This window comes from Austrofundulus limnaeus, unplaced genomic scaffold, assembly GCF_001266775.1.
Source record: "Austrofundulus limnaeus strain Quisiro unplaced genomic scaffold, Austrofundulus_limnaeus-1.0 Scaffold358, whole genome shotgun sequence".
Taxonomy (NCBI): domain Eukaryota; kingdom Metazoa; phylum Chordata; class Actinopteri; order Cyprinodontiformes; family Rivulidae; genus Austrofundulus; species Austrofundulus limnaeus.
The window spans coordinates 110,930-118,615 of record NW_013952760.1 but is presented as its reverse complement, the minus strand read 5'-3'; the positions used below and the strand labels follow the sequence as shown (position 1 = coordinate 118,615).

The window sequence follows — 7,686 nt, the reverse complement described above, 5'->3', positions numbered from 1 at the left end:
GGGGTCACAAGTTTTAGCCATGAATATTTTGTGGGTCAGAAGATAAAAAGTTTGGGAACCACTGTTCTACACAATGACGTATGTTCTACACAATGACGTATGTTCTACACAATGACGTTTGTTCTACACAATGACGTATGTTCTACACAATGACGTATGTTCTACACAATGACGTTTGTTCTACACAATGACGTAGACAGTGTTTACTCATGGACCTCTGGATCATGGAGGCAGGTAGAACCGGTTCTACACATCTCCATGATCCAGATCAAACCTCTGGAGCCTGTAGGTTTTGCTCCAATGAACGGTACCATCAAACTTAAACGATTACAGAGTTTCTTAAAAAATGTGAAAGTTTCTGGCATAATTCTCCTTAGCTATAAGATTTTTAATAATATGGTGGAAATTCCTGATAAAATGTGACTTTGAAATATCTAAACTACCTATAAAACTATCAGACTTTCATAAACAAGTACTGCAATATTGGAAACTTACCTTTAAACAAAAAAAAAATCATTATTTTTTTAAAGATTGGTGTGAGAAAGGTCAGTTGTACATCTTATGGAAAAAAATGGAAAATTTTTATGAAGGTTTTATTGGAAAATACATGTTAACATGCACTAAAATTCAATATAACAGAGTATTAAAGGCTGTTCCTCCTGCTGTGATTCTGCAAATTAAAAGGTATAATAATAACATAATCAGCAATAACTCTTAAAGAACCATCGTTGATTATTAATGGATGTGACTTTATAGATAGAAAAAGTGCAATAACTAATTTATAAGAAATATTCTGACTTGTATTGCTTTCCCATCAACACTAAGGGGAAAGTATTTGTTTAAAAAATATGATACCTCTGTAAAAATTAGAACCAAATATCTTTCCTTTCCACTCCCACAAAAAGTAAAAGAAGTACATTTCAAACTAATATATGATATATATCTTTGTAACAACTTCTTACAAAAGAAATTCAACACAAACTGCAGCTCCTGTGTGTTCTGTGAATCAGATCCTGAGACTGCAGAACAACTCTTTATTGTTGTAATGATAAAAACATTTTCTGAAAAAACTTTCAAGACTGGATCCTGGATAAAAAAATATATTAAACCTCTAAGTTTTGATCAAATCAAAACGGCTCTTCTAACAGGGGATAGAGAAGCAATTTACAGTAATAATTTAATCCTTTTAGCTAAACTTTTTATACACGAATGCCGCTTTTTAAAATTCACCCCATTATTTAACATTTTTCTAAAGTAAGTATTATTTAAGGAAGTTCTGGCATGCTGTAACAACAACAAAGCCCATTGCACCAGTACATTGATGAGATAACCAAATAACTTAAATTCATCTGGTGATATTTTTTTTAATTACTAAGCCTGTTTTTGGTATTTTTTTTTCATCTCTTTATTTTGTTGTTCCATAACTCAGTTTTCTGTTAAACTGTATATATTTGAATGTGAAATATGTTATCTTGTATTTTTGAATTTAATAAAAACAAACTTCTGGAACCTGAAACATCCTGGTCCTGACCTCCTGCAGCTCCAGGCCCTCATGTGATGGAGGAGGAACTCCATCAAACCGGAAGCAGCTGTCGGAGCACGCCTACATCTCCCAGAATGCCCCTCGGCACAGAGCTGCTGCAGCTCCACGTGAGGTTTAAAACACGGAGGAGGAGGCGGGAAAGTGTGTCACTGGGGCACGAGGCTCTCCCGGCGGTCACATGTTCCCGTTCCCTGCCGCGTGCGGCTCGGTTCATCGGGATGTGCGCGCGGTTCGAAGCGCGTGCAGACGCGACGCGGCGGTAGAAGCGGAACCTGTCTGTCCGCCTCTTCTTTCCCGTTCATTCTCGGTGTGAACCGGACCCAGCGGAACCGCTGCCGCATTTGAACAGTCCGTGTTGTAGTCCAGCTGTGGTGATGACCTCTGCCATGGACACAAACAACAACAACTCAGGTAAACAAACTTCTTAAACACTTCTTTCAGAGCTGATGCGCGTGCACCGCGGGTCCAAACCGTTTTTTTAAAGAGCCGAACTTTCAGCGTGTGTGTTAGTTTTAATGTGAAGTTCTGAGAAGATCCAAAAACATTTGTGCGGTCCAGTTTTAGTTGGACTTTTGTAAAAACCGACAGATTTTATTTGGAGTTTAGCGGCGCGTCACAGACGGTTCTGCTCGAACACGACCCAGTCCGGTCCCTCCGGGGTCCCCCGGGTCCAGCTCAGTGTGTTCGGCTCCGGCGGCCCGGTTCTCCCGGTACCGGTCGTGCACATGTCTGTGAGACTGTCACGCGGCCCGTCACCGTGAATCCGGTCGTGTTTCAGAAAACTGGGTCAGGATGACAGCGGGTCTCTCGGTTCAGGTGGACGGCCCACTTGTTCCGCTGCTCCGGCTTCACATGGACCGGCGAACCGAGCCATGTGCGCTTTGTTTTCGCGGAGCGGCGCGCGCTCTGATTGGCTGCTGCTAGAGCCGAGGTCATTACGTAACGCTCCTCCTCCTCCTCCTGCTCCTCCTCCTCCTGAGGAAGAGCCGGTGTTAAACACAGCCTGCTGTTTAAAACGATCATCAGTCAGTCAATGAGTAAATAAAACAATAACGTAAAGTTTATTAAGACAATCAGAGGTCGATGACGTCATGATGCGTTCACTGCGTCATTACAGAAACGGAGACTAAAGCTGTCATATTGACTTTAAAAATCTGAAGACTAAATTTCTGAGATAAAAACAGACCTCAGTGAGCTGAGGGGAGGAACGTGAGRACAAAGGGAACAGGTGGGCGGAGCTTGCATCGGCACATGGCCTGGGGGCGTGGCCTCTGGTAGCTCACGAGGAGGAAGAGGTTCGATCTGCACCTCCTCTTCATCAGAGCCTGGTTCTGTTTCAGGTTCTGACCCAGTTGTTGTTGTTTACTTAGATTAATTCTGTTTTCTTTAGTTTGTAATCTGATAAAAATGAATAAAAAGACTTAAAAACATCAAATAAACATCAAACTAAAAACTGTCCCTCCTTCTCCTGCAGGAGGTGTCATCTCCTATGGGGGCTCATGTGGAGGGTCTCCGTCCAGAACCAGTCCAGTCTCCATGTACAGTGAGAACTCTAACTCCCAGCCCTGCTTCAGCTCCTCCTCCTCAGTGCTCAGCAGCTCAGGCTCTGCAGGAGACGACGCCTCCTCCTCCTCCTCAGCAGGAGGTTCTCCTCGAGGCCGGGACGATGGAGGAGGATCTCAGAGAACTCCACCCAGTAAATCTGTGTCCAGTCTGAACAGTGAGTTAGTCCTCAGGAGGTGAAGGAGTCAGAACCAGAGGTCCACCTCAGGTCCTGATGGACTCAGGTCCTGAGGGTCCTGATGGACTCAGGTCCTGGTGGTCCTGATGCTCTCAGATCCTGATGGTCCTGATGGTCTCAGGTCCTGGTGGTCCTGATGCTCTCAGATCCTGATGGACTCAGGTCCTGGTGGTCCTGATGCTCTCAGATCCTGATGGTCCTGATGCTCTCAGATCCTGATGGTCCTGATGGACTCAGGTCCTGGTGGTCCTGATGCTCTCAGATCCTGATGGTCCTGATGCTCTCAGATCCTGATGGTCTCAGGTCCTGATGGTCCCAGGTCCTGATGGTCTCAGGTCCTGATGGTCCYGATGCTCTCAGGTCCTGATGGTCCCAGGTCCTGGCGGACCCGGGTCCTGATGGTCTGGTCTAACCTGTGTTTCAGAGCTGGGTGGGGTGCTGCTGCTCTGTAAGGTCTGTGGGGACGTGGCCTCAGGTTTCCATTATGGAGTCCACGCCTGTGAAGGCTGCAAGGTGAGACACCCAACCTGATCACCTGGACCGGTCTGCAGGTTTTGGACCGGTCTGCAGGTTCTGACCCCGCCCCTCTGCCTCTGCAGGGCTTCTTCCGCCGCAGCATCCAGCAGAAGATGAAGTACAGGAAGTGTGTGAGGAGCGAGAGCTGCTGCATCGTCAGGATGAACAGGAACCGCTGCCAGCAGTGTCGCTACAGGAAGTGCCTGTCTGTAGGCATGAGCCGCGACGGTGAGACACACCTGTCTGTTGTAGCTAAACATCAGCTGATGCTCCAACTCCACTTCCTGTCTGACCTCCTTCACTTCCTGTTCATTCACAGCGGTCCGTTTTGGTCGTATCCCCAAGCTGGAGAAGGTGAGGATTCTGGCGGAGCTGCAGATGAACAACGTGGTCAACGACCAGCTGCACAACCACTTCCAGCTCGCCAGCATCTCCTCTTCCTCCTCCTCCTCTTCCTCCCCCGCACCTCAGACAACTTCCACCTGTCCTCCTGAGCCACCTGCCTCTCCCTCCCCTCTTCTTCCCCCCTCAGAGCAAAGCCCCGCCCACTCTTCCTTCTCCCCGCCCCCCAGCCCAGGGATGGACAGCACCATTAACGCCGTTGCACGCGCGCACCGCGAAACCTTCCTGTATGCAAACGACAAGCTGACCAATCCCCGCGCTCCACATCAGAACAATAACCACGCCCTCAACAAGGAGGCGGAGCTTTGGTTTAATCACTGCCCTGGGGGTTTCCATTCCAGCTGCCACARCAATCACAACCACTCGGACCCCAACCTCGCTAATAATCACCACAACAACGGGAGGTGGAGCCTGAAGAACTGTAATCTGATTGGAGGAGAGCGAGCCATGCATCATGTGACTCAGARGCAGAGATGTCCGTCAGGAATCGTTCTGGTAAGATCCCATCAGCTGGTGCTGGCTGTGGCTGCCCGATCCGTACTGTCAGCCCATTTACACGTGCTAAATGATAGACTTCTTCCTGTACGGATCGTGTTTCCTGTACGGGTCATGTTTCTGGTACGGATCGTGTTTCCGGTACGGATCGTGTTTCTGGTACGGATCGTGTTTCCTGTACGGGTCATGTTTCTGGTACGGATCGTGTTTCCGGTACGGATTGTGTTTCCTGTACAGATCGTGTTTCTGGTACGGATCGTGTTTCCTGTACGGATCGTGTTTCCGGTACGGATCGTGTTTCTGGTACGGATCGTGTTTCCTGTATCCGGTACGGATCGTGTTTCCTGTACGGGTCATGTTTCTGGTACGGATCGTGTTTCTGGTACGGATTGTGTTTCCTGTACAGATCGTGTTTCTGGAACAGATCGTGTTTCCTGTACGGGTCATGTTTCTGGTACGGATCGTGTTTCCTGTACGGGTCATGTTTCTGGTACGGATCGTGTTTCCGGTACGGATCGTGTTTCTGGAACGGATCGTGTTTCTGGAACGGATCGTGTTTCCGGTACAGATCGTGTTTCCTGTACTGGTCATGTTTCTGGTACGGATCGTGTTTCCTGTATGGATCGTGTTTCTGGTACGGATCGTGTTTCCTGTACGGATCGTGTTTCCGGTACGGATCGTGTTTCCGGTACGGATCGTGTTTCTGGAACGGATCGTGTTTCCTGTATGGATCGTGTTTCCTGTACGGATCGTGTTTCTGGTACGGATCGTGTTTCTGGAACGGATCGTGTTTCCTGTATGGATCGTGTTTCCTGTACGGATCGTGTTTCCGGTACGGATCGTGTTTCTGGTACGGATCGTGTTTCTGGTACAGATCGTGTTTCCTGTACGGATCGTGTTTCCGGTACAGATCGTGTTTCCGGTACGGATCGTGTTTCTGGTACAGATCATGTTTCCTGTACGGATTGTGTTTCCTGTACGGATCATGTTTCTGGTATGAGTCGTGTTTCTGGTACAGATCATGTTTCCTGTAAGGATCGTGTTTCCGGTACAGATTGTGTTTCTGGTACAGATCATGTTTCCTGTAAGGATCGTGTTTCCGGTACAGATTGTGTTTCTGGTACAGATCATGTTTCCTGTAAGGATCGTGTTTCCGGTACAGATTGTGTTTCTGGTACAGATCATGTTTCCTGTAAGGATCGTGTTTCCGGTACAGATTGTGTTTCTGGTACAGATCGTGTTTCCTGTAAGGATCGTGTTTCCGGTACAGATTGTGTTTCTGGTACAGATCGTGTTTCCTGTAAGGATCGTGTTTCCGGTACAGATTGTGTTTCTGGTACAGATCGTGTTTCTGGTACGGATCATGCAGCCACACTGGCATCAGGAGGGACAAGGCTTCAGAACGCTGTCATCTGATTGGCTCTTCCTCTCTCCACAGGCTTGTCCAATGAACATGCAGCCTCATGCAGACCCCTCAAAGACCCCCCAGGAGGTCTGGGAGGACTTCTCTCTGTCTTTCACTCCTGCGGTGAAGGAGGTGGTGGAGTTTGCTAAACAGATCCCAGGATTCAGCGCCCTGTCTCAGAGCGACCAGGTGACCCTGCTGAAGGCCGGCACCTTCGAGGTTAGACCTTTAGAGTTCACTGATGATTCATCCAGGCTGCAGCTGATTGGTTCTCCTTCGTCTCAGGTTCTGATTGGTTCTCCTCTGTCTCAGGTTCTGATGGTGCGCTTCTCGTCACTGTTCGGCGTGAAGGAGCAGACGGTGACGTTTGTCTCGGGCGCCACCTACGCCCTGCCGGAGCTGCAGGAGATGGGGATGAAGGAGCTCCTGGCAGCCATGTTTGACTTCAGCCGAAAACTGGCGTCACTGGAGCTGAGCGCCGAGGAGCTGGGTCTGTTCACCGCCGTGGTTCTGGTCTCTGCAGGTCAGTCCGGCGCTGAGCGAGGAGCCTGCTGTGGCACCGCCCTCCTCCTCCCGTTTCTAACCTTCACCTGTGTGTTTCTGGCAGACCGCTCCGGGATCGAGAACGTGGCGTCGGTGGAGCAGCTGCAGGAGGACCTGATCAGAGCGCTGCGCGGTCTGATCAACAAGTCCACCGTCGCACCTGACAACCAGCACCACAACGTGGACTCGCCACGCTTCACCAAACTGCTGCTGAGGCTGCCTGACCTGCGCACGCTCAACAACATGCACTCTGAAAAGCTGCTGTCCTTCCGCATCGACGCCTGATGACCTCACACGTGACATCATCTCCTGATGACCTCACACGTGACATCATCTCCTGATGACCTCACACGTGACATCATCTCCTGATGACCTCACACGTGACATCATCACCACACTTCCTGTCCTCAGATCAAACTGAGGAGACAACAATGACGTCATTCAGCAGAACTCACCTCCAAAGGTTGTGACTGAGTTCCACTTCCTGTGGAGATCTTCACAATAAAAGTCCAGGAAAGCAGCAGCTACATCCTGTTTGTTGAAGTTAAAGTGACTGAACTCAGAGAAAAAGGAGACAAATTTAGATWAAAATGTCTGAAAATCAGAATCAAACCCAGGAGGTTCTGTTTGGAGCTCCGTGAGTTCTGCAGGGCCGACCGGGTTTCTCTCGGCACCAAGTGCTTCAGGAGGAGGATGAAGAACTTCCACAGACCTGAGGGTCTGGACTCTTTAAAGACAGCAAAATCCTCCTCTTCCTCTCAGCCAGAGGCAGGAAGCAGCTGTGACTGACAGCTGTGAGGGACCAATGAGCTGTAGGAGGAGGCGGGACCAAGCAGCCATGTTTGAATAAAAAACCTGTAAATAATCAAAACTCATCCAGTTTCACTTGAAACATTAAAACTGATCTGTTTTTATGAAAATACTGTTTGTAAATATGAGCCTGGAACGTGTTTCTGCTCCAGAAAACTGAAATATAAGTTTATTGTTGGCGTTCTGCTATAAAACCACTTCTAACAAATAAACAGGTGTGATTTTAAATTT

General features: G+C 48.4%; 3 protein-coding genes across 4 annotated transcripts in view; 1 reads left to right on the top strand and 2 right to left on the bottom strand.

Moving 5' to 3' along the window:
- Window positions 1-1,534, bottom strand: part of med15 (mediator complex subunit 15) — a gene marked incomplete in the record, with an annotated part of 33,213 nt that extends 31,679 nt beyond the window's left edge. For both annotated transcript variants that reach the window (XM_014023130.1, XM_014023129.1), the window contains 1 exon segment: window positions 1,511-1,534. In XM_014023130.1, coding sequence (XP_013878584.1) covers window positions 1,511-1,519 — 9 coding nt within the window.
- nr1d1 (nuclear receptor subfamily 1, group d, member 1) lies at window positions 541-7,686 on the top strand. The gene is made up of 8 exons (XM_014023140.1): window positions 541-1,954; window positions 3,018-3,263; window positions 3,709-3,797; window positions 3,884-4,028; window positions 4,120-4,697; window positions 6,136-6,321; window positions 6,415-6,625; window positions 6,710-7,686. Exons 1-8 carry the CDS (start codon window positions 1,918-1,920, stop codon window positions 6,928-6,930), a joined length of 1,713 nt encoding a protein of 570 aa, XP_013878594.1. The 5' UTR covers window positions 541-1,917; the 3' UTR covers window positions 6,931-7,686.
- LOC106528073 (serine/arginine repetitive matrix protein 5-like) lies at window positions 4,704-6,129 on the bottom strand. Its single transcript, XM_014023143.1, has 2 exons — window positions 5,775-6,129; window positions 4,704-5,720 (listed from the first exon to the last, which is right to left on the bottom strand). The coding sequence occupies exons 1-2, from the start codon at window positions 6,076-6,078 to the stop codon at window positions 4,882-4,884; spliced, it is 1,143 nt and encodes a 380-aa protein (XP_013878597.1). The 5' UTR covers window positions 6,079-6,129; the 3' UTR covers window positions 4,704-4,881.

Coding starts and splice junctions, on each gene's coding strand:
- LOC106528073 (XM_014023143.1), bottom strand. CDS start 6,078: ATGCCAGTGTGGCTGCATGATCCGTACCAGAAACACGATCTGTACCAG. Junction 5,721..5,774: donor ACACGATCCTTACAGGAAAC/ATGATCTGTACC, acceptor CTTACAGGAAAC/ATGATCTGTACCAGAAACAC.